Source organism: Podarcis bocagei (genome assembly GCF_964188305.1).
Source record: "Podarcis bocagei genome assembly, chromosome: 1".
Classification (NCBI taxonomy): Eukaryota; Metazoa; Chordata; class Lepidosauria; order Squamata; family Lacertidae; genus Podarcis; species Podarcis bocagei.
The window spans coordinates 135644617-135671364 of record NC_138125.1 but is presented as its reverse complement, the minus strand read 5'-3'; the positions used below and the strand labels follow the sequence as shown (position 1 = coordinate 135671364).

The window sequence follows — 26748 nt, the reverse complement described above, 5'->3', positions numbered from 1 at the left end:
GCAGCTAAAAATGGAAACACAATGCAGCAGAAGCAGCAGCAGCAGCAGCAGCAACAGTAATAAATATTGGCAGCACAATGGAATACAGCACTGGCCAATCAAGAACTCAACTAGCAATTTTCAACAGCAACAAATCTGAAATAAAAGAGTAAACTGTATGAATGTTAAGATGATGCAGGATAGAAAATAATCTGGCATTAGTAACTTAGTGGAAAGATGTATGAAAATAAGCGAACTATAAAAACAAGGTTGAAATTTTGATTAATATTTTGTCAAATTTAAATATCTAAATATTTGATAATAAAGTTTAAAATTGGAGACATAATATTTGAAAATTACAAAATAAGATTTGAAAGAAGGTGAAGTACTGCTGAATATAACTTTATAAATGGGAACGCAGGAAAGGGAGATGTGAGGAAGTCCGAAAGGAAGGTTATGGAAATTTGGTTTATTGAAATCTAATTATGCTGTATTTTGTTTTGTGTTTACTTTTTTTCTATGTTGGTGATGGTGTTTTATGTGTTTGGTGATGTATTGTTTAAAACCTTTAATAAATATTTTATATAAAAAAAATGAAATAAAAGATTAAAAAAATAAAACTATTTTTGAAAAACAGCTGGGAGAAAGTTGTAGATTTTCCTTGAAAGGCAGTACTAGAGCATCAGGGCTAAAACCAAGCAAGTGCTATTCCTAATGAGGTTCATCTAGCCTCCACATATCAGAAGATGCTAAGTGCTCAGAGGGGGTGGTCTTGTTCCCAGAGATCAGGAGGACCCAAACTGTTCAGGGCTTTAAAGGCTTCAAAGGCAAAACAAGCACTTGGAATTGGGTCCAGAAATTAACCGGCAACTAGTGCAAAACAGTTGATACGTGAAAACTGTCCCACAACTGGTAATATACCGTAATAATAATAAGGGGCACCTTATTCTGCATTAGTTGGAAGTTTCTGAACAGGCAGGCCTACAAAGAACATGTTATAGTGCTCTAATCTAATCTGGAAGTTATCAAAGAATGATACTGGCCAAGCCTTCAAACAGTGAGTGAATCCTGAGTATAATCCAAAATGTTACAAGATTCTGGGGCCAGATAATCTCTCTCTCTCTCTCTCTCTCTCTCTCTCTCTCTCTCTCTCTCTCTGTGTGTGTGTGTGTACACACAAATAGGCATGGGAGGTGCCAAACTAGGTCTTTGACCTGGGTGAAATAAAGCCTAGTTTCAACCCTGTCTGGAGTGTGTCCTGCATGGTGCTGATGCGTTTATAAGGAAAGAAGGGACTGACGGTCGTAGTCACACTTCATATTGGAAAGAAATAGTATGTGGAGCTTAGTATCATGACCAATAACAATAGTACTAATGCTGAAACACCAGTTTATAATTGCTTAGGAAAGGGTGATGGGTGGATCCTCAAAATTCAAGCTCTGAAGGAAGACAGGTAATTGCTCAACGCAAGCCTCCAATGGAAGCAGTCAGAATACTTCTCGCTCTCAATCCAAACCTTTTACATCCTTGTAGATGGGTTGTTTTCACAGTTTCTTATCTCATCGTCTCTAGCATCTGTAGTTTACTCCAATTAGAATCTAATTAGCAGGATGAGCTGTCCTTCCAAGAATGGGACTGGGCGAGGGTCATGGCAGCCGGAGTGCTCCATGCCCCCAGTGCCTTTGCCTGCCCTCGCATTCCATGGGGAATCGAGTGCCAGACTGCCAGGCAAACTGCGGATGGGAGCCTGGTTCCTCTTTCAACCAAAGAGGAATAAACCTAATGAAATTCCCCCATCATTATCTGGTTATCTCCATCTGTCTCTTCTGTGGTGATTGGAGAGACTCCATTCCTGGTGCACCGGAAAGAGGAAGCCCCCTATATAGAAGTATGAGAAGGCATTCTCTCTTCCCCAATCCCCTGATATATGGGATATGTTTTATGTGTCATTCTGCAGGGGACAAATACAATGGTGAAATGCTCAACTCCAAGTCCCTCCAAGTGTAATTATTTCACAGTATTCAGCCAGATGCTTCCAGGAAGCAGGGCCTAAGTGCAACAGCTTCTCCTTACTTGTGAATCCCAGCATGGGCAATCAGAGGAAAACTGTCTCAAATAGTGGAGACAGACAGAACTTTACCATCATGGCAAGTAGCCATTGACACCTTTATCCCACAGCTGATGGCCTTATCCTCCAATAATATCGCAATAACGCTGCAGGTCTCTATTTCCCCCCAGGCTTTTCCAAGTCTCAGTCAACAGATGATTGCTGCTTTACCTCCTCCTCCACAACATCCTACCCCCAGCTGATGTTTGATAAACTTCTCTCTGCTCCTAGAATGCACCCCAAGACGCTGCTGGATTTTAACCCCAGTTACTTAAATCTTAGAACCCCAAACAGAGAGAAGGCTTTCTGTTAAATCTGATTTGTCAGATGAATATATCTACTCTTCCACAGCATCAACATGTACTTTTTTTTTAAAGAGACCAAACTGCACCACAGCTGCAACATTCCTATCACCAAGGTCCATCTGCCACCCACTCAACATCCCAGTCTGTAACACAGGGACTAGAAATACCATTAATTAAGAGCACAATGCCTCTGAGATACCTACTGATATTCTGCTCGGCACTAAGGGAATTTGTGGTGGCAGTGCTGATGGCAATAAAGCCTCCCAACTTACCATTTGCTTAGCTTTTCTGAACCCAAAGAGAAGCAAAGTGTTCAGAAGGACTTAAGGGGGGGGGGGAGAATAAGAAATAGACCAGTTGGAGGAGACTGTGATGGAAGAACAACAGGGAGATGTGCTGCAGAGGTGAGGAAAGCTGATGTTTACATACTGATTCGAAGCAGGAACCAAACCTTTGGCCTTTATACTTGCATGGAAATATATTCAGCCAATGTAAATTTGGCTGGTACAGCAGTCAATCCTGTAACAACTACTTTAACAGATAATGAATGTTTTTCACACATGGGTCCAAAATATGTGAACGTCACATTTTGTGGCATGTCATTCTTGCCTGTGTATGTAGAAGTGTATGTGGCAGGCTTAAAAAAACACACCATTGCTTAATTATGGTCACCTAAGAATGCTCAAGAAGGTGCAAAACTTTCATGTGAAAGTACTCTTGAAGTGAAATGCAGTATTTAGAAGATTCTGGTTTACTGGAAAGCAATGGATTGGTTATCATAATGGCACTTGCCAATCATATAAGAAGTGAGCTTTTTGCAATTTGCAGATTTACGCATGTAGCTTAATATTTACTAATAAGCAATTAACTGTAATGTACTCAAAGATGAGTTAATGAGGATAGCTCAGTCATGTGCAAGAGTGAATTACAACACTCTGAGAGAATTAAGAAGTCTCCTTAACCAACAGAACTTGCTAAAATATCCTATGTAAAATGTGTGTCCCCTAGCAGCTGTTTGGTCTGTGGAAGCACAGCTGCCTAAACTTTATTGGCACTAAATGTCATTCTTGCACGCAAATTGGATGCCTGGAGAACCCGAAGGCACATCTTGGTCCGTTAGTGCTATCATATACAATCATGTTCCCCAATAAGATGTGAAAACTGAAATGGAAAGCGTCAACAAACCCTGGCCACAGCAAGGACTGGGGCATGCCCACTGACAAGCGTGCCACCATGACAAAAATTTACTCTGAGTTGTAATTAGTGGCACTGTCATTTTCGGTTGCTCCTGCCAATTAATTTAGCCTGTCAAATAGAAAAACAGCAACATTCACATGATAATTTATAAATGGGGAGATGAGTCTAGCAAAGCTGTAGCTGCAGCCAGCAGAATTCCCTCAGAGCACTTAAAAAATAAAATAAAGGGAATGGGGGTGTGCATGGGGGTGGGCGGGAAGAAAGTTAAACTGTCCTTGTTATAATTGTTAACGCTGATCGCTCAAGTAGAAGACGGGCTGATTAAAACTCCAAACGAGCCTCTAGCTCGCTTATATCTCAGAGTCCGGAATGATAGAATCAGAGGAGTTTATTCATACCATTAAACCCCAGAGAACTTAATTGAAAGAAGAGCACAGCCCGGACCTTGACAAGCGGGAGGTCACAGTAATTGCTGCCGGACATATTTAACATTAAGATAATCAGGCCATTAATTACCCTTTGGATCATTAAATCAGCCAGTTGCAAAATGAAATTTCTGCCTCTATTACTCACTTGAGAGACCACAGGGGTGGCTTTTAATTTATCAGTGAGCTTGAGATACAAAGGACCAGGCATGGGGAAGGAGAAAAGGGGGAGAGGACGGGGGGGGGGGTTGCTTCAGCAGAGGCAGGAATATCAATCCGCCATGCTTGGTGATTGTGGCAAATTAACTAGGTAAGATAACCTCAGCTTCTAAAAGGCAGAAGCTGGGGGTATGTAAATAGATGAGGGCAGACAGGGAGATCAGAAGCTGCACACCACTTAGCAGGATAATAAAGGAAATCATCCTTGATTATCAGTGCTAATTTGGACACTGCCGGTAGCTTGTTATGCGTGTTCTGAGTAGCATTTAATTAATTCAATTGCTTGTTAATGAGGGAAGTGACATGTGGGGAGCAGATGCCACCCAACTGCAGATGGGTTCTGGTCAGCCCATCACAATAAAGTCTTTTTTTAAAGCCCCCCCCCCCCCGAAAGGTGTCAAGCATGGAAGCACATTCAAAAGGGGCATAACACTGACCTCACCAGGAAAAGAGATGGTAAGAAATAATAAAGCCTGACAACAGTGAATATACAGGTACTAATGTTCCCAGAGGCTCTATCTCTAATGGCACTTACATCCTTATATCAGAAATTCAAGACTGATATGACTACACCATCATTGTATGATCAGATTTAATAAGGCAAAGAAAGGCTGCAATGTAGTTGTTTACATCTGAGCTACAAGCAGTTCTGATAGGCCATCCCTTGGCACGATTCTCAATAGGAGTAGCTATAACTTCCATTCCAGACCAGCCTGGCATTAGTAATTCAGAATTTTGAGGGGTGGGGCACTGTTGCCCAGCAAAACCCCCAAGTTGCTGTTGGACAGAAAGCAGCAGCCAGGAGGATGCAGAGCATCAGGCCCCTTGGCTTGGCATTGCCACAAACGACAATCAGCATCATATACGGCTTTATTGAGGTGTGGAATCATCTTCCCAACCACCTAGTAAGTATCTGCCTAGCCTGGCTGTTGGAATGGGCAGGGCAACAGTCAGTCTTGCTTCTGCATTAATGCTGTGATGACGGTTGCCTGCCAGTAAGCCCCAGCCTTGTTCGGCATAGTGGTTGTTGTTGTGATTCAGGTACTCAGAGCAGAATGGAGACAGATGCATTTAATGTTTGCTTCTGTGGCCAACCTGCCAGCTCTGGTCTTTCCTTGCCTGAGCCCTGGCTGTCCACTTGGCTATCACTGCCTGAGCCTGGCTGGGAATCAGTACTTTGCTACCTATATTTACAGTCCTGCCACTCACATCAGCACAACAATTCAGCAGCCAGCCAGTGGTATAGTGGCTAAATTTGAAGTGTAGGAGCTCAATGTGATGGCTCCCATAGGCGCATCTCATGGACACAGTTGTACTGACCCATATATACAGAGACATACAGAACACCCCCCCAAAAAAACCCCAAACAGACGCACTTAGCATAATACCAATTATTTTCAGAATCAGCTGACACTTGCAGATGTTCAGAGAACCAACTTACCTTGGAGGACACATTAAGCATTAATAAAAGACCTTCAGCTAGCTGCAATGCAAACTTTAGCTTTCAACTTGAAGTGCAGTGTTGCAAATAACTGTCAAGTGAATGTTTGGACTAAGAGGTCATCAATATATGGGTGACACCCAGCTCTATCGCTTATTTTCATCTGCAAATTCCAGGGAGACTGTGGAGACAGTTTTGGAGTGGATGGAAGTGCTGTGACTGGGAAAGCCAGCTGACTGAGACGAAGGGGTACAACTGGTTCTAGATGGAAAACAAAGCTGATAGATAGGGGATTCTCCTGGGCTGATAGGCCAGTTAGGACTATCACAAGACCATGCCTCAGTAATTCATGCATTAGTCACTCTCAGATTAGGCTCCTGCCATATGCTCTTTGTGGGACTGACTTCGAAAATGATGCCCACCTGCTGCTGAAGTTGGGGAGCATGAGAGACAGGGGCTTCCCATGGTGCTTCACAGACTGTGGCATTTCCTCCCAAATTTGCTGGGAGTCAACCCTGCAGTTTTGACACTGCAGACTTCAAAGGGGGTTTTAAAAAAACCCACCTTTCCAAGGACCACTTTCACTTGAATAAGGATAATTTGCTGAGGACACTAACTCAGGAAACTACAAATGAGTGGGTAATTTGTAAGGTGCAATATTAATGTTATTTATCTGACTGACTTTAACTGTGTAAGATGTTCTTTACTAATGTTTAATGCTGTTGTCTTTTTATAGCTTAAATTGCTGGTTACACTGTGTTTTTATGATAGTATGAGCCATCTTGAGTGCTCAATGCCTGAAAAAGCAAGACAATATAGTTATATGAATAAATAAAAGTAAACAAATATTCTGGATCCACTGAGCATGTTCAGTCTTTATTGGGCTACATTTGTGTTTTCCCTCTTTTTGTTTTTTTGAGGGGTGTGTGGACTGACTTGTGTCCAGGCTCGGCTACATGAAAACCTTGACTTTCTTCATGAATGTCTATGGATGACAACCACTTCTGTTCATGTGGGGTTGGGGGGGGGTTGGCTGTTGTTGATGTCAATTTCCTGTATCTTCATTTTGGATCTTACGATTGATGTAGAAATTGTTCAATCTGGTTGCACACATTTTGATGTTTTGTTTATTGTTTGACTACTTTGGTTATGTTTGTAGTTACATATTTTTTAAAATATGCTGTAAGTCACCTTCCGCATGGTTTTAACTGTGGAAAGGCAGCATACAGACAGAAGCTATTTTCAATCAATCAATCAATCAATCAATTTAAGTACGAACTAGGAAGTAACCTACCTGGACACTGAAATCCTTCTTTCTACACACCCACACCCACCTTTGTCCAGCCACTCTGTTCTGCTTCTACCCCAGCCAGTATTCTGTGGTCACTGAATCTTTAATGGGCTGTTACCAGAGTTCTCATTTCCCTTACCACTCAGTACAAAAATAACTCTGTACAAAACTCCCAAATTGTTGACATACTTATAATAAACCTCTAGTTATAAACTTATCACCAGAGACCATGAAGTTATGTTGCAATTTACAAAAAATGGCAACATATAGAACAAAAAAAGGGGAAAGATAAGACATGGAGCTCTTCAATTTCCTATCACGATATTAACATGAATTGCTACCAGTTCTTTTTTGGGCAACCTCTAGATATGCGTATAAGTCTGCTGAAGTCTGAGTGTTCCACAAGAGGAACCCAACTTAGATCACATTCCTGTACTGCTGTGACTTGTAGGACATCCCACAATCTGGACAGAGCCCATGTGTTGGCAGCGCATTTGTACACACAAAGCATATCCTAAGATGAACACTGAGGAAAAATAACTAATGAGGTAGTTCCAGATCAGCATCAAGATACAGGCAAACATTTTATTAATTCCTGTTTTAAAGATGGACAGTCTTTTTATGTTATTCAAAAGCGACACTTTCTTTTATCAAGCAGAATTCTGTCCCTGTGTGGCTGTTCAGACACCACTGCCATTTCACTGTCACACCAGTCAAAATCAATGCTTTAGGTGCCTGCTTAAATGGTATCAATAGCAACTGGATGGAGGGAAAGTCTTGATTTGAACCCCAATTCATTTAATTATAACATTGATCAAATCTAATTTGACCCACATTACGAAGGGAGGGTTTAGGGACAGATGCCCCCAAGACATCAAATTTAATATTGAATACACTGGGAAAAAATGTCAGCTGTTGCACAATCCATACCAAAAGATTTCCCCTTTTTCTCCCTTTCCTGGGAGTAATTAAAAGATGCTTTTCTTGACTAATGATCCCCTGTTTAGAAATAGGAAGTCGATATTCCTCCTGCAGCAGTCAGCTTCAATTTGTCACACTGCTCCAGAAGTTTGAGAAGCGGTTCTCAGGGTTGTTTGGTAATTGCTGGAGCCAATTACAAGCTTTTTAAAGCTGACCTAATCAGTGGTCCACTGAAAACAATCAGAAGCCAGCTGGTCTTGTTTCTATAGTAGTTTCAAAAGCTCCTCTCCTGCTCTGCAACTTTATAAACTTTTTTGTGGTTGGTATAGTCACACAAATCACAGACCACAAATGTTAACTTGCAAGCTGTAGCTGCTCACCAAGATTTTCCTCCGAATCATATGAAACCTCTGCTTAAAGTTCATTGCAGCTTCCACTGCACTCCTGGTTATGAAGAATGATCTGTTTCTAACTGCCAGATTTTAAAGTTAGGTATGATGTTGAGATTGCCTGAAATATTTGAATTTTCATAGTAACTTAAAAAATACAAGAGTGGAAGTATTTCCCATACTAAGACTTGAAATTTACCCTATTTGATAGTATTAAATGGTGGAGAATCAAAATACTTTTTTTTTCTTATTGGTATTATTTACACAGCACTATCAATGTACATTGCTCTTTATGAAATTCTGCACAAAGAAGCTTACAACCCCAAATTCAGTACAGGAGCAAGAGGTACCGTATTTTTCGCCCTATAGGACGCACTTTCCCCCCTCCAAAAATGAAGGGGAAATCTGGGTGCGTCCTATGGGGCGAATGCAGGCTTTCGCTGAAGCTTGGAGAGCGAGAGGGGTCGGTGCGCACCAACCCCTTTCGCTCTCCAGGCTTCAGCAAGCTATCAGCAAGCCTGGGGAGCCCGCGGGAGTTCCCGCAGGGCTCCCTAGGCTGCGGATAGCAGCCTGCCGCACGGGGCGCGCTGAAGCAGAGCACCCCGCGCTTCAGGCAGCCCCACAAGCTCGGGGGACAGCAGGGAGGCGCAGCGCCGCCATCCCGCTGTTCCCCGACTTGGTTTGGTTCCCCAACCTGGTTTTTGGGGGGAAATAAAGGAAAAAATGTTTTCCTCCCCCCCCAAAAAAAACACTAGGTGCGTCCTATGGGCCGGTGCGTCCTATGGGACGAAAAATACAGTAAGTGTAAGCAGGGCAAACAAGGTAAGAGGATGAATTTATTTCAGTCATACTTAGGCTTAGGATATGGGCACAATGCTTTAGGTTACAAAGTCTTCTATACTCTACTGAGGGTGCAAAATTTCACTTAATTATATAAGTCTCTGAAGCCACTCAGATTGAGACCAGGTACGTGGGCTGGGCAGAACCAGAGTGTAACCTTGGGGGGAGCGGTAGCAGTGTGCATGCTGGTGGCAGTCAAAGCATTCCTCTGCTCCTCCCCAAATATCTATGGCCTACGAGTAAAAAAAGTGCACTACCATATAACAGAGTTTGGATGGGTTAGGAGTAATCTATCTGAAAGAGTATCAGTGCATGAAAGACAGTTGCCATGACTACAGTATATAGAAACTGGATGTAACAGATTTGGCCTATTTTTACCTGTACTAATTTTGGCCAAAATTTGGATGTGGGGGGCATGAAATTTAGTGTATTTAGGAATGCAACAAATATATGTTAATTACAGTGTCTTGATGCAAACTTCTCCCATTTACAGCTATGAATGTATTTTGAACAGAACACCTGGTTTCTAAACCGTTATCATGGTTCCATGAACAAAGAAGGGTGGGCAAGAAGAGTGATTTGTGTTGTGTGGTTAAATCAGTGTAAGAATGGGACGAAGGCACAGTAGTTTGATCATTGGAGATAAGAGTCTGCTCTGAAACTGCGAGCTGGCTAACACTTATTTGGGAAGTGATGAAAACTTAGGGTATCAACCAACATGCAAATCAATATGTGAACCCATTTAGATTTTTTTTTTGGGCAAAAATTACATATGTGCTTTTTTATATAAATGTATGTGATGCCACTTTTCTGCAAGGTGGCTATATGCATGAAATGGTAGGACAGTTCTTCATATGTCCCTGGTGTTATTAGTATCCTACACATACTAATGCTACTACAAAATCATTTATTTATCACAACCAATCTGCACGAGTGATATGGAAGGTTACTGGCTTGGGAGAGCTGTTTGGCTTCCTTAACTCAGCTTCTAGCAATTAAGAAAATTAATCATTTGACATAGAACTCTACCTATGGATTAACTACAGTCTGTAAACTTCAGTTTAGATAGACATAATGCTGGAAATCATTCAGCTACTTTTAAAAAAAGTAATAATTTTTGGTACATTTAAAAAGTATGCCCTTTCTGGCTACCCGTGCCCAGAGGCAATCATAAGGATGCAAAACAGGTAAGAAATACTTTATGGTTTTGCTGATACCTTGTGTTTGAAACAACAATATTAAAGCAAACATCATACATTTATGCAACATGGTACTTTTTTTGTTTGAAAAAGGAGAAAACAAGAGGGCAGGTGTATTACAAACTAGTAGAAAACTAAATATTCCTCAAATGGAAAGTTATAATGCACAACCTTTAATTGTCTGTTTTGTATAAGAAGGATGTACATTGTCAGATAACAAAACTATTTCATGAACCTATGCTGCAAATTAGTAGCAAGAAGTATGAAATCCAGATATGATTTGTCCCATTGAAATACTGGCAACTGAGATTTATGAGGACAGGTAAGCATATAGTTTCAATGGGTTATGGGCAGATCAAACTTTCTCTGGATTTTAGCTTAACTTCAGTATCAACTTTTTTACCATTTTAGCTTAACTTCAGTATAAACTTCAGTATAAACTTTTTTACTATTTCTGTCTATACAAATGTCTGCATATATAGTAATCAGATAATGAATAAAAGATGGCACCAGAATTCATTTTTTATATTTACGGATTAATGTAATGGCACTGTTGACATTATGATACAAATAGCTATATTTGTTCTGTATTAGCAAAAGACACACCAGGGTTTATATTTTTACAATGTTATGGAGCAGAAACCAAAGAAAGAACATTTAACACCCCCACACTCCTATTTAGGAAGAAAGCACTCAAGTATTTGAAGTTCTACTACGGTGTTTGTTGCCTGAAAGGTAATGGGCAATAAAAATGAGTCTGAATTCTCTCTTTTCTTTTCTGGCTCCCCTTTGGGTTTGGGTTTTTATTTAGATTTGTTTATTTATCTTTGATAAAAAATATATTGGATATTTAATATTAACCTTTGTGTATTTTCTTTCCAACTTAATATTAACCTTTATGTATTTTTTTCAAACTTTAATAAAATCTAGTGGGGGAAAAGAGTCTGAAATACACTTATGAAGACAGCTTTTTTATTACTTAAAGTATTGTGTTGTATTATGTTTCCTGAGCCAGTATTCTTGAAATAAAGGCAGTAATTAATGATTCACAGAAACTTAAAACTCTTATATATTCATCTAACATTGTATTCTATTATTACTATTATCCACAACAAGTGTTATCTTTAAAGGCAGCAATGAAAACAGCCTTTCCTTGTTTATTTATTTGCATAAAATCAATGTAATTAATGGAGATATTAGAAAAATATGAAATTGGCTCTTAAACAGTCTGTTCAGATGACAAAATCATAGAATCATAGAATCATAGAGTTGGAAGAGACCACAAGGGCCATCGAGTCCAACCCCCTGCCAAGCAGGTCAAAGAGACCTGTACAAATGGTGAATGGGGAGGGGGTAGTGTTGAACTTACAGGGCACCTTCCTTATGCTTTGCTAACTATACTTAGGGTATTTGTGAATTACAATGTTTATCTGGAGAAAGAACTCTGATACCACAACCCCAAATCTGCTTACAAGCACCAGTCTGGGGGTAGGCAAGTATTGCTCCCAACTGAAGTGATTCACTTAATGTATACAGTATGTATATAGTATGCACACAATGTATATAGTAAGCACACACAAACACAGGCAAAGAAGGACCTCGCTTGCATCCTTCAGGGTAAACACTAGCTAGCTAGAGGAATCTCTCTCCCTTGCAGGACTAGTTAACTAGTTACACCACTCTGAGCTTCTTGGAGAAGGAAGGATCATATATAGATCCAGTGCTCTTTAAGCATTAGCTCCCATTTAAGACTGCAGCCAATGAGAGCAGTGCAGAGGTACTTTGAAAAGATAAACATTGGGTTAGATATCTTTCACATACTTTTTTAAGGCCTGCATGCATACTGAAACAGCTTACCTTGAGGAGTCTGGAGAGGGTTTTGCACGTCCCTGGGTATTTTCTTCCCACACGCTATTTGCTAACTCGTTCCCAATGGAGGACATTACTTTGATGAGTTCAATAGGCCAATCATCCAAGTCAAGTGAGCGCACACGGGACACGTGTGTGCCAAGGTTTCGGTGTATCCCTGAGCATTCAATACACATGAGTGCTCCCAGATTTAAGCTTGCCCAGTCAGGATCTATAGGAAAAGAAAACAAAGCAACACAATGAATATACATTCTAAGAGCTTTTCCCACTTATGGCAAGGTTACCAGTAATCAACTCTTATTTGAAGTTTTAACAGAACCCCTGAGTGATACATGATGCTGAAGAGTCTGGACCCCATATCTAATTCTTAGCCAATTAAGGGAACTTTTAGCTCATGGTTCTTGGGGAATAAAATCTTAAAAATTATTACAGCAAATGTTTTTCTACCAACACAAGCATGGTACATGTTAGAAGCAAGTACCGTATTTTTCGCTCTATAACACACACCTGACCATAACACGCACGTAGTTTTTAGAGGAGGAAAATCTGTAGGCATGCCACCCGTAGGCATTCCCTCCATAACACGCACAGACATTTCCCCTTACTTTCTAGGAGGAAAAAAGTGAGTGTTATGGTGCAAAAAATACGGTAATTTAAAGATGATGTTTTTACATAAAGGTACAAGTGCAACCTATTTAGCTATCATGGGGTAAATATGGTGGCAAAATGGAGAAGATGACAGGAAATAAGATGATTATACAACTCAGGACAAAGAGACAGCAACCAAAGAGCAGCTCTAAAAGTCCAAGATAAAAACCAAGCCCACTAAAACAGGTGTGGGGAGACTTTGGCCCCTAAGAAGCTGAATTACAACTTCCATCAGCCCCTACAAGCATGGCCAGGGCCACTGTGGTCCAGTGACATCTGGTGCACCAAAGGTTCCTCACATCTGTACTGCCATGTGCACCTGTACTACCATGTACTACTAAATGCAGCTACTCTCCTAATAATCACTGTCATCATTTGCAAATTCATTATTTCATATTTAACACATGCCAGTATGATGAGAAAAGATGAACAAGGCACTCCATCCAACAGCTAAAAAGAAACCATTCTGATTTGTGCAATTTCAAGGAAGTATGTGCTGCTTTTGATTTTAGAGAAATCTTGGATTGCATTGAAAATGCAAAGCCTACTGACACCAGTTGAGGCATGGGAAAAGCACAATTAGCAGTGCTTATAATACTGAGTAGTATTTCAGATAGCCAGATGGTCCACATCAAGAGGAGTGATACGGCAGGAAGGTGGACTCTCCTTCCTTGGAGGTTTTTAAGCAGATCTGTCATGGATGCTTTAGCTGATATTTCTGCATTGGGGGGTTGGACTAGATGATCCTTGGGTCCCTTTTGCGAATCTATGATCCTTGAAAATTTGAAATTGACTCATGGTCTTGCTAGTAAACACTCACACCACACCTGGATAGGAGACTTGTTTAAATTGAAGCTTGTATCCAAGGTGGACCGTAACAGACACGCGATAGAATTCTTAACAATTGGCTTCCAAGTTTAAGCTGCAAAGGATGGTACTCTGCTGATCTCATAAACACGAGCAAGGAAGAATAATAACCAAACCATATATCCTCTCCTAGTGTCTAAATCCATTCCTACAAAGCCTGCCCACACTCAAAAGGAAATTAGGGTCAAGCCTTTCCCACAATGACAATGATGTTCAAAGAAGTTAAGGGGACAAACATGACATTGGACCTCTCCCATGCGTGTCTGGCCTGTTTTACATACTAAAAAAAGACAGGTGTGTCCAATTTTAATGCAGGATGTGCATGGGGGAGCTGACCCCCTCACCTCTTCATTCCAGCTGCTCCAGGGGAAACCCTCATGCCCAGGCCATACCTCAGGCTAAAACTTAGATCCCATCACCTTCCACTCAGAAAACTGAGTTATCTGAAGGACCAACTAGGCCTGTATCAATTTAGCCGCAAAAGCCCATAGCAAGTGCCAGACTAGCTTGGGAGGGGTCAAATCAGCTGAGTTAAAAAGCAAGTGGCTGCCCACTGACTCCTGAGCCAGGCTCAAGGTTTTACATATACATATATTTGTGAATCTCATGCTAATATTAAGATAGGCATTGTACGTTTTCTAATATCACATGCTTTTTCCTTTTTGTCTGGAAAGAATGACTTTAAAATCCCCTAAAATTCATAGGAGCCATTATTTCCCCTCTTATCTAGAGCATAACAGTAGCATGTTAAGTTGAAAAGGAATGCAAAACTGAAGAAAAAATCTCCCTCCTCAAAAGTGTTCCAGGTCAGTACTTACAAAAAAAAAAAAAAAGGTCTTAATCTAACCAGCAGCATGTGTTAATTAGGATTTAATAGGAATACACCACACAAATCAAATTCCATAATGAACACTAACTAGTGAAAAGAACACCGAATACAATACCAAGAGGGCAAGAACTAGAACAGGTGTTCATGTAACACTGAAGCAAAGAGACTACAAGCTTTATGAAGCCCAGGATAATGTTCCTTGTGGAAAAAAGTACTCACTTTGTGCCCCACAGTCCACACAGCGAGAATTGCCTCTGATGTTTCTTATTGACTGAAGGGCCATGGCCTCATTCTGACTTGTCAGTCGGGACTGTGTATATTTAAAGAAACAGACATACAGGAAATAAGAACTCAAAGAAAAGACAGAGACAACATTTCTGTCAGCTGGTGAAAAAGAGAGTTCAGAAATGGGTTGAATGAACATGATCATGGAATTTGATGCTTTTGGTTAGCTTCTCAGAAGTTGATCCTTTAGCATCTTTAAGTACTGTAATTCTGTGTCTGACAAGCACGGCTCACAGTTTTTATCCATGTTTCTGACAGCTCAAGCTTTTATTGAAACACTGGGGCATAGAGCGTGCAGGGCATCAGGAATCCAAAGGCGGTTGTCAATGGTAAAGCAAGTTCAGAACTGAAGTGTGCCATTAATACCCCAGATGATCACAGAATAGTCCATTCTTATAAATTCCATTAAATTAAATTAATTCCTGTACCACTTTTCTTTCATGGTTATTGATTGTTAGGAAGATTTGGGAACAGAAGCAATGGTGAACAGAGCATTCCACCATCAAAAGATCAGAATTGATCTTATGGCTTGCGTTACGGACCTCTCTCCACAGTGGCCTGCCAGTGACCTCTACTTTGACCCAGAAAGATAATCGCTATAGAAAGGGACTTTCAGTTTCTATACCAGCTGAGTCCTGAGCAAATTCAACTAGCTGTATCAGATCATGAACTTCCGGTTATAGATTTCAATGGAAGCTATACAACACTTTATGTAAGCTGGTATCTAGATCTACCATGTGTCTTGGTGGTTTCCTCAATCTCTTTCTTTAGAAAGTTTAATTTTGCATAACTGTTCAAGTTAGCTTATTCTACATTATGAATGTAAAACATGTACGAGCCATTATGGAATGAAGGTACTACTATATTCCCCTTTTCAGTTTAATCTATTTGTTGTTTAAAAGCCATAAGACTTAAAGTTTTATTTATACATTGAACATGTAATCATCCCTAATTACAGAGAACCCCCCCCCCCACTAAGCTTTCCTTAGCCAAGGTCAAAAGAACAAAAAATTGTGAACATGTATCTTGAAACGTAAGTCCCAATCCAGCTAAATTTAGTAATGACAAATCCCCATTGAAATGAAGAAATTAGTTGTGACTTGTCCCACAGCTTTCAAGAGGATTAAGTCATGACTAACTTTAGCTAGATCACAGTTGTAGACAAATGTTGAAATGGGAAATTGTACACAATACTATCCTGAAGAATTCCTGCAGTATTAAATATAAAGCATCATACATTTTCTAGTCCTAGAGAAACACAACAGCTTCCAGGAAAAATTGAAAAGTAACAAAGTAGAAAAAACTACTACTTTGCAGTGCTGTACTCGAAATACTGAAAGCAAGATTTAGATCAATTTAAAAGCAGCAACTATTCATTCAAAATGAGTTATTTTAATGTGAAATTATATAGAAAACTGGAAAAGTAAAATAAATAAGTTACTATTAAAAATCTAAATGCAAAGCAAGGCAAAACATTCCAGACATAATAATGCCGCAGGAATTTCTCCTTTAAAACATTATAGAGGGTCTAAATGTTGATGACATATATTCTTTTCCTCTGATCAATGTTGTTTATCTTACCTTATTCTTGCTGCTCTCACATGACTGCAGGCTGGCCAGAATTTGACTCTCTATAGCTTGGACCCAAGCATCTCTTTCTTCATATGTTGTAGCTTCAAAGTGCCAAGTCTGACCAGTAAGAGACACAATGATAAATTCAAAGTTATCTTCTTGTTCTGAAAGAGAAAATGGAGGGAGAGAATGATGGGTTAAAACTTATATTTAAAAGAAATTAAATATAATATAATATAATATATAAATATATTTAAAAGAAATTAAAACATGATTTTAAGAAAAGAACAGATGCAGCAGACAAAGGGTGCTCATAACTCTGTCCCTCATTTGGAAAATGAAAAGAGGGCCTGACCATAGCACACCTGGACACACATCACAGGGAAATGCCATGAAAGCAGGGTGAGGTTTCTCTCCCCAAATTTTCTACTTTTCACTTGAAAAAAATAGGAGAAAGTCCTAAAAAGAATCTGAAAGAAATTTGGGGAGCAGATTTGGGATCAAAAATAAAAGTTACAATTCAGCAAGTGTTATACGGCGGATGTCTCCTATTAAGGTTATATAGGAGGGTAAAGGAGTCCATGATAAAAGTGGTACTAAGGTGGATCCCAGTGGAATTCCTGGTGGAATTGGCAAAAAGGAACACTGATTTTTCTAATGTGTGCTGGAGAGGATGTTAGGGGTGGACACTTTTTAAAATGTGGTAGATCTGCCCAGTAGTGCAATACTGTGGGTAAAAATCCTTCAAAAAAATCTCTTCAATTGTCTGTCAATTTTTTCCATTCAACCTGAATTCCACTCAACCAGAGGATATGTACCATGTAAGTCACAAAGCCCTAATATTGTTTGTTGGCTGAAGAATGAAATTGCTCATCATTGGAATCATTGCTCTACCTTGACTTTAGACCAGAGCTTCCCAAACTTTTCAAGTTGGTGACACACTTTTTGGATATGCATCATTTTGTGACACAGTAATTTAGTTTTACTAGCAAACCAGAGGTTAAACTAACTCTTTCCAGTCCCAGGAGGAGCACGGGGAGTGTTTGTGTGACACACCTACACACTGCAGCCGACACACTAACGTGTCACAACACACAGCTTGGAAAGCTCTGCTTGAGACAGTTGGAGAAACAAAATTTCAAAATAATCAACTTCCCTTTTGGTCAGATCATCTGCCTAGATATGGAGTTTTGCTTTTGTTGCTGTTCTAATCTTTTTGCATTCTTTTACTCTAGAATCTTCTTCTCGGATGAATGTTCCTTTGTACTTATTTATGCTGGCTATCACAACCAGTTTTACATTCACTTAGTCACTCGTTTGTATTTACCCCAAGCTTCTAAGTCCTATATTATCTTCTCTTGTTATTTATTGGTAGGTTTATATTGAAAATGAACTTTCAACCTAAGTTTAAAAGATGAGGAAAGCAGAAAAAACTCCTGACATGTCTAGTTTGTCATAGTAACCAAAATTGATTTGTTGTAGGGTGTTTATTTCTTCTATGATGATGGTTGTATATGTTTTGAAGCTCAACTTTAGCACATTCTCACCATTTCCACACAGTTGTTTTTTAAAGAGTTTTGAACTCATATCGAGTTAGTTCAGATAAATGTTAACAATTCAAGCCGCCGACCATACGATCGGCAAGTCCTAGGCACTGCGATTTTACCCACAGCGCCACCCGCGTCATCATAGCAGTCATGAAATCCTGAGCCACCTCAGAGCCAGTCACCTCGGCATGGATGTGGAAGTCCCCCCAAAACAGCAGTCTGGGAATCCTCAACACTGCCTCCCAAACCAGCTCTTTCAGCTCAGGCAGGGAGACTGCTGGGCAGTGAGGTGGGCGGTAAACTAGCAGAATCCCTGATCTGTCTCGATTGCCCAATGCCAAGAACACACATTCCAGATCCCCCCCCCCCTTAGCTGGACAGAAAGCCTGGAAATAAAGAGAGGGAGAATCTGTATAGACCACAAGTCCCCTCCCTGACTTGAACGTCTGGCCTAATGCTACACCAAGCACCCAGATGGGCACAGCTGGGTGAGACCAACTCTGCCCTGCTCACCCACCCAGGTCTCAATGATACGTGCCAGATCAGTCTCCTCATCCATAATCAGATCATAGATGAGGGAGGTCCAATTCAGATCTACCTAGCATTCAGCAACAGCAGCGGCAGATCCAAGGTCTGGCTGACAGGACAACTGCAATTCCCCATGTTGGAGGAGGAGTTGGCACATGTCACAGTCACTAACTGCCTGTGCTGTGTGCCCCTTACCCAGCCTGCCCCACCTCTCATGCCACACTTCCCCCTACTCTGAACCACTGCAATTGGACTCCCAGGCTCTCCCCAGCTCTCCTCCCAGATACACCTCCCCTCCCTCAATAAAAATCACTACCAACAACAAACCCCACACAAAGTTAAAACAGTGGCCTGTGGTGCAGTCAGGAGATGTTGATTGGCTGCAGGTGCAGAGGCCACAAGACTACTGCTGCTCTCAGGAAAGGATCTCTAGATCATGGCTGCTTGATCCTCATCTGTTCACTGAGGGCAACTGCTGATTAGTAGAACACCTGCTTTGCATACAGAAGGGCACAGGCTCAATAGCTTTTTTCTTTAGTTTGGCCCGGTTAGCTGCAGCCTGTCAGTGTTGACAGCACTGAGTGAGATGGACCAATGGCATAAGGCAGCTTCCTATGGAGTCACCAGAGATAAGGAGTTAGGTAGCACTTTTGAATATCCATAGCAAGACATTTCTTACAGGGATTTGGCTACTACAGACTCTGAATGCAGTTCAGACATATCCTGAGGAAGTTATCTCTGTTCACGAAAGGTCTGATGGAAAGATGGTTATACTCTCAAAAGCTGGTTTCAGAACTAAACGGTTAACTTTTAAACCCAACAGTATTGCAGTTTGTGCAGTTTAAATCCCTGTGAGCCCAATCACAACATTTTATTAAACAGTTTCCTAAGTTTAACTGTTATGCATGGAAAGGTCCACTATAATAGTATTTTAGCACCATCAACCTGTCAAAATCAACTTGCCCAATTATCCCAAACTGCATTAACAACAGTGAATATTACTCTAATTGTGTCCAGTTTCTATGCAGACGAAGTCCCACGTGGCTAATTTTGTTATCTTCAGGGACAAGCAACTTGGCCATCAAACTGATTTCAAAAAGAATCCTACTCTTAACACAGATCCAGGTTGTTGCCATTCTTTATTTTATTTTTCCTCTAAAAGGTTAGTGGGCCAATTAATCATCACCCCTCCCCCTGGGAATTTAGCATACAGAGGGTTAACGGGCAGGAAGTTTTCTATATTTGAAGGATAGCAGAAAGTAAATAACTACTTTGGGGGGATTTGGATATTAAACGGTGAAGGCACTCAAGAAAGCACTCAGTAGAGTTGTTTGCTCCAGTATAAATAAATATTTAACAACTTTTATCTATCCAACTTATCATACTAGTTTTATTAATTGATTTCCAAAATGCAAATACCTATTTTTCAGAGGTTAATACGCTTTTGAATTATATATCTACTACGTAGAATTTGAGCACTGGACAACGCAAATGGTTTCTCCATGCCCTCACTAGGGCCAAAAGACTGATGTTGCTGCAATGGAAAGATAAATGTACGGCTCCGTTAATTCAATGGATTGAAGACCTGACTACTCTTGCCACCTATAAGCAGATTGCTTATAGAGGTAGACTTTGCATGGACAAGTATAATGAAATTTGGAACTCTTTTATACAAAATACAGTATGTTCAAAATGGTAATTGTTAACTGCTAACAATATAGTGATATACTATATACTTTTTCTTCTATTTTTCTTCATTTTTAATAGCACTTTTATGTAAATAATAATAATAATAATAATAATAATAATAATAATAATAATAATAAAACACATTTCTCAAAGTAAAAAAAGAATTCGTAAAATAGCATATATTTGAGCTTTCATAAGTCCAAATTAGTCATTAGTAACACTTGTGTATCATGGGAACTAGCAGAGAGATAAGAAACAGCTCTAACAGTCAGCATTCAGAAATGGTAAGATAACTTGTATGAGTTTATTTTTATTTATTTTTTCTTAATAATAAAAAAGATTTGGTCAAGGAATATCCAAGGCCAGGGACATATTACAACTCTATGTGAATGTCTCTGCCTACAGCCTGTCTCAAGAGTCCTCTCCTCTCGTATCTTCACGTTCCTTGCTCCCTTCCCAAGCAACACCACAACACTCCTTGTCTCTGCCTACAGCCTGTCTCAAGAGTCCTCTCCTCTCGTATCTTCACGTTCCTTGCTCCCTTCCCAAGCAACACCACAACACTCCTTGTCTATAAGCCTTAGGTGGGGTTCTCCCTGTCGCAAATTCCTCGCGGCGCTTTCAGCAGAAACGCTCAGAGTCCCAGGTTTCTTTTCAGTGCAGTCTTTTTAATGTGAGCTATATACAAGTATTTACAAAAACAGTCCATACAGAGTACCTGCTCCTTAAGGCAAACGAATACTCTCCACCACAGCACCACCACACCACAGCACAACCACCACAATCACTGTTGAACAGGCTTTCCTTTTTAAAACAGGTGATAGCCAATCACATTCCCGCTGAGTCACTCTGACCCAGCACTTCACGGAGTACTGCATCAGCCTGTTAAAGCCTGCAGACTTACTCAGTATCCTGCGAAACCCAACACTCTCTCTGGCCCCTTCTTTCAGCACAATCTACCTCCTCTGCCTGCATTTCCTTATCATCATCATCATCATCATCATCATCATCATCATCTCTTCCCTGTTTCTCCTCCGATACTAACTCTGAACCACCTATCTCCAACATCCTCTTCTGGGCTATTTTGTCACCATGAAATTGTGCCTTTCCTGGATTCTTAAAGTCAGGGGTGTGGAACTTCAGTCATGGGACCAAGTAATGGGACCAAATGGGCCTCAGTTTCCCTCCTGTATTGTCACGGACTGGCTGGATGCAGAGGAGTGGTGGGAGGAACCAGGTGGAGAACCCTCAAGGGAAGAAGGCTCAGAGCCAGGGGATTGGTGGTGGGATGGCAATTAGAAGTCAGAGGGAGAAGAGGGAACAGACTGGGAAGAGGTGGTGTTGGAAGCTGAAGAGGCAACAGGGTTTAATGAGCAAGAAGAGGCTGTAACAGAGAGCAGTCCAGAATCAGAGGCAGAAGCAAAAGCTGAAATAAGGGGGGGAGGGAGGGAAGCCAAAAGGCAGAGATGAGTCAGGTTTGTGAAAAAGCACAGGTATCTCCCTTTCCTGCTGTGACAAGCTCCCTTCCCCCCTGGTCTCCCAGAACCCACAGATGTATGAAGAGGGCAGAACAAAGAGACAAGGCAAAGAAGTCTCAGGTTGCTTGGGAAGGGCCTGGGGGAGGAGGGGACTTAGGGAGCTGTAGAAGGAGGAGACCTTCAGCCCTTACAATTGCTTCACTGGGGCAAGACCACTGGGAAGAGTTGCTGTGCTCAGGTCTGAGCTGTTTTGTTTCTCTGATTAAAGAAAAACTCACTGACACCTTGTGAGTTATTGAAAACTGAAAGTATGCTTTTGGAACCCTGGAAGTTATGCTATGGAGTGCCACAGGTCACCATTTTCTCCCCAGTGCTGTTTAACATCTACATGAAGCCATTGGGAGCAGCCATTAGGAGACTTGGGGCAAAGGCTCTACTTCTCCATAACATCTGAATTGTGGGAGGTCATACAGGCCCTAGATTGCTGCCTGCATGCAGTAGTGGGCTGACTGAGAGAAAACAAACATCTTGAATCTTCACAAGATGTAGGCTCTGTGGTTGAGTGGGTATTGTATCTGACTGTATCGGTCAATTGCCTGTTCTGGATGGGAATGCACTCCCCCACAGTCTAGGGGTGCTCCTGGGTCCAGTTTTGTCAGTGGAGGCCCAAGCAGCCTCAGTGATTAGAACCACTGGTATGACAGTTGCAACCATTTCTGGATCCGGATAGTTTGTCCACATTCGTTCAGACACTGTGGCAAATTCAAGGTTGAATTACGACAATGCACTCTATGTGTGGCTTCTCTTGTGGTTGATCTGGAAACTGCAGTTAAGTTCAGAATGCTGCCACATTGAGAGTTTGTCAGCTTTTGGTCAAAGTTCTGCAGTGGCTACTGATTGATTAGCAGGCCATGCTCAAGGTGTTGCCATCAGTACGTGCAAGTCCTTAATGGCTTGAGACCAGTTCACTTAAGGGATAGTCTTACCCCATGCACCTATCTGATTACTTTGATTTGCAAAACCCGAACTTTGCAAGTGCTTTTTGTTTGTTCCACATTGAAAGATGTAATTCCTTTAGTGTGGTAATATCTCTGACCTGGAATTCTATGCCCATTGATGTAAGGAGGTGCCCTCACTATATTGTTTGACTGCTGAAAACCTTTGTTTTAGCAAGCTTACCCAATCACGTGTCAGTTATATTTGTTTTGAATGTTTTATTGATTTTTATCTTTGCTTTGAATAATCATTTTATGCACATTTGTTTTTAATTGGTTGGTGGAAATTAGTCACGCTTTATATATAATGGAATTAGCACACTGCTAGGATATATTTTCCAGCAAATATTTTAAACATTTTCTAATTAAATAAATATTTTGGTGGCAAACAAGGTAATATACTTTCACTTCTCAAAATGATAACTAGGAAATAATGAAACCTAATATTATCAAGATGAAATGGAACACTATGTAGACAAAACAAATGAAAGAGCAAAATACAGAAATATTCAGTGAAGCACTTTGGGGGTGAAAGCAGTGAACATGTGCAGTTCTGTTTTAACTGCGAAAAACAATCCTTATTTACTATTCTCAGGCAGTGGATATTTATGACTAATTTGGTCCCAGTTTTTCTTCTAAAAGCCATTTGAAAGGTAGCAAATATTGTCTCAGAGCTTACAGCTTTGTTATTTTAAAAGGTGACAATTTAATCTTTACAATGGAAAATAAACCAATATTATAGTAAAATTGCTCCCTAACAAGTGGCTGTAAAAAAGCACTTTTGTGTCCCAGATACATTTTATCTGGTGGTAAGTAAGGCAACTGCCTGAGATAGAGTAGTAATTGTGAAAAAAAGAGATTGTGATATAAATCACCAAAGGTTAATGATCAGAATGTGAACACAGGGACTTGTTTACAGAAATAGCATGCAATTTAAAATTTACAAGAGATTTAATGCTGTCTCTTCTCAATCACTAAAACCAACAGCCCAGAAAACAGTGACATTAAGAAAAATATTATAGTTATAATCATTCCAAAATAAGTCAATTAGTGTAAGGGCATGCGCTTGTGATTACTTGACCCATTTGGTTTGCACTTAAGTGAAAAAAAATTCCCCCCATTACAAGAAGATTACTGAATTGTGACCTATTTTGCATTCAGCATCACCGTTTATACGGTCTCTGAGATGGTGGATGAAGATTCCCCCCCCCTTGGTTTCCAAGTAATTTTGACCTTTGACCTTTGTAAAAAAAGAAAGGAAAAAAAGAAGGCAGTTTATAATTGCATTGTTCAAATGAAGGTGAAGGAAAGAAATTCAATCTGCTATTATACAAAAGCCATGATGGCTGCCTTCACTGAAAACAGCAATGTAAGTCAATTTGTGAACTTTGGCACCAGGCGACCTTTAGAAATACAACAATATACAGAATTTACAAGCAAGAGTAGCACATGCAAATGGTTTGGCTCTGTCTCGCTTTTGGATTAGAGCTGCAGAAAGCATTATGGAGAATGCTTTCACAAAACAAATTAAGACTGTTACTTAAATGTCACAGCACACTATTGTATTTGGCTACAGATCATTACACCTGATACCAACACTTTAAAAAACTGTAATAACTTGGGAAATATTACATTGAGTGCCCACATGTATAAAGGGAAAATAAAAAAAATTGAAGAAAATGGGTTCTTGAAGTAATTTAAACATCACTACTCCACGACTAGAGGGAAAGGTCAAAATTTAAGTAAACTGAAAGGAACATGAATGGCAAAATAAAACACACAAACAGAAAGATGAAAAGACCAAAGGAATGGCTCTGCATACACAACATGAAAGCACACGTGCTTTGGGCAAATTTTATTGCTATCCCAGGATTTGGGGGAAAGGGAGAGGCAAGGAAGATACCGCTGGGAGAGGGAGCAGTTCCTCTACATGATGGTGCTTTGATTTTGTTACCTTCAGTGTTGGTGCTGCTGCTGCTGTATATATTTCGCAGGCTACCAACACGGTTTAGTTTCCACGCTTTGCGTTTGGCTGCATCCAGAGAGCAGAAAGGGGAGAGAGAAAAAAAGAGAAGAGTAAAAGAAAGAACAGAAAAAATGAAAAAAAAAGGAGGGGGAAAAAGGTTGAAGCAGCATATGAAGTAAAATACAAGCAAAAGCCTATGTGGGAAACAGCTGCACACATCTTGCCCAGAGTAAAGCTTTTAAACACCTTGCTTTTCAAGCAGAAAGAAGATTCTTATCAAAAGCTCATAACTTCTTAAGAACTTTAAACCAAGAATACTTTATCATCAAAATGTAAAAGCTAAATAAATAGAAAAGGTATTCTCCTCTTAGACAAACCACAATTACAGTGGTACCTCGGGATGCGAACAGGATCCGTTCCGGAGCCCCATTCACATCCTGAAGCGAACACAACTTGCATCTGCGTGGGTCGCGTTTCGCCGCTTCCGCATATGCACGTGATGTCATTTTGACCGTTTGCGCATTCACGTGCAGTGAAACCTGGAAGTAACGTGCTCCATTACTTCCGGGTCGCCGCGGTGCACAACATGAAAATACTTAACTTGAAGCACATTTATCCCAAGGTATGACTGTAATTCACAGTAGTCAGTGCGACACTAGAAACTCCACTTTTCCAAAACAACAAATTCAATTGCATAAATACTGATATTTGGAAGCATAAAACTTTTACTCCAGGTGACAGAGCAATACATTTAGATAAGGCAAACGGCCTCAGATACGTTTTTATTTGCCTACATGGTATTAACTTAACGATTGTTTTAACTTACGCTGATGTTGTCCGTATGCAAATTTTACTCTTTTTCAGACACAGAAAGTATAAATTCTTGTTTGAAGGGCAAGGTTTAAGTGATGCTGTTGATGACTAGTTACTCCTTTTGGTTTCCAAAGGATTTTTAGTATTATTTGGGTTAGTATCATTTATTACTTATTTAATTTCCTTCTTTGAGGGAGTTCAGGCTTCCTACATGTTTATTTAAAAGATTTGTATGCCACGCTTCAGTACTGCCACACTTACAGGGGCTAACAAACCAACACTACATGTTCTGACCACAAGCCCCATTATCTCTACAGCAATATTTTGAGGCAGGCGGGAATGGGAGATAGTGACTTTGCTCAGTCATAAGGCCAGAGCATGGTTCAACATTATGAGAATAAGCCTCAGTGAATGCTGGCCTTGTGGGCTCTTCATTTCCACTGTAATCTCCTGGAGAAGCCTTAAGGATGGGTTTGGAAGCTTTCACTTCTGTTTTAGATTAAGTGCACCTTATTACATCCTCAGAAGCAAACACAATGGGATAAGATTATGCCTCAGCAAGGTGGGAGGGGGGGCAGAGGGACACATGAGATGTGCATTGATTTCCTTCACTAGTGTCATCATTTTAGTGCTTAAAATGTGTGACATCATGTGCTTGTGTGACTGGAACTGGGTGGAAGGAAGAGGAAGGGGGAAGGCAGGTGGGGGGGGTCATGATCCAGAGTTGAGAGATGAATTACATCAAGGTCCTTGTTTCCTCTACTATGCCCATTTGCAATCAGGATTTGATGAAGCCAGAAGACTTGCAGTCAGATCTGGTGCTGCTGTTGGTGATTTACAGGCCTGTCCAAAATAAGTCAGTTATCAAAATTGTGGGTGACAGGGGCATGACAGAGACCAGGGTAGGTGAACTAGAAGGTTGACTCAACTTTTGCCCATCCTGTACTCGGTACCCTGGTGAGGTTTGGTATAGCTGTGGCAGTACCACCCAAGGGTGGAGGGACTGGGATGATCCACCCCTGAAAACCTACAGAATCTGGATGCCTTACCCTGGATGATTTTCTGGTTGACATGGATGGTGCACCTGTCAAGATTTGGTTTTGCCAGGGCATGGTGAGATGTGTAGGGCCACTTGGTGGGACTGTGGCTAGAGTGCAAGAGGAGGAAATCCCAATGTGAATCTGACGGAAGACATGTGATAATGCACTATTATGTCTATAATGTGGTAATGATGGCAGCAAGGAAACATGTTTTACTTTGGAATGAAGGAGGACCATAGCTTAGTGCTGGTGCGCAAGTGTTGAATGCAGAAGGCCTCAGGTAAAATTCCTGGAATTGCCAGTGAAAGA

At 40.6% G+C, this 26748-nt stretch overlaps 1 protein-coding gene across 7 annotated transcripts in view; it reads right to left on the bottom strand.

Annotated features, from left to right (window-relative positions):
• The window catches only part of AGAP1 (ArfGAP with GTPase domain, ankyrin repeat and PH domain 1), a 326092-nt gene that overhangs the window by 42826 nt on the left and 256518 nt on the right, over positions 1-26748 (bottom strand). For 4 of the 7 annotated variants that reach the window (XM_081203561.1, XM_081203562.1, XM_081203559.1 and 1 more), the window contains 4 exons: positions 24575-24652; positions 16393-16547; positions 14746-14836; positions 12171-12393 (listed from right to left, as the gene is read on the bottom strand). In XM_081203561.1, coding sequence (XP_081059687.1) covers positions 12171-12393; positions 14746-14836; positions 16393-16547; positions 24575-24652 — 547 coding nt within the window. The remainder of the gene's footprint in view (positions 1-12170; positions 12394-14745; positions 14837-16392; positions 16548-24574; positions 24653-26748) is intronic. The other 3 variants (XM_081203565.1, XM_081203563.1, XM_081203564.1) reach the window with 1 other exon arrangement.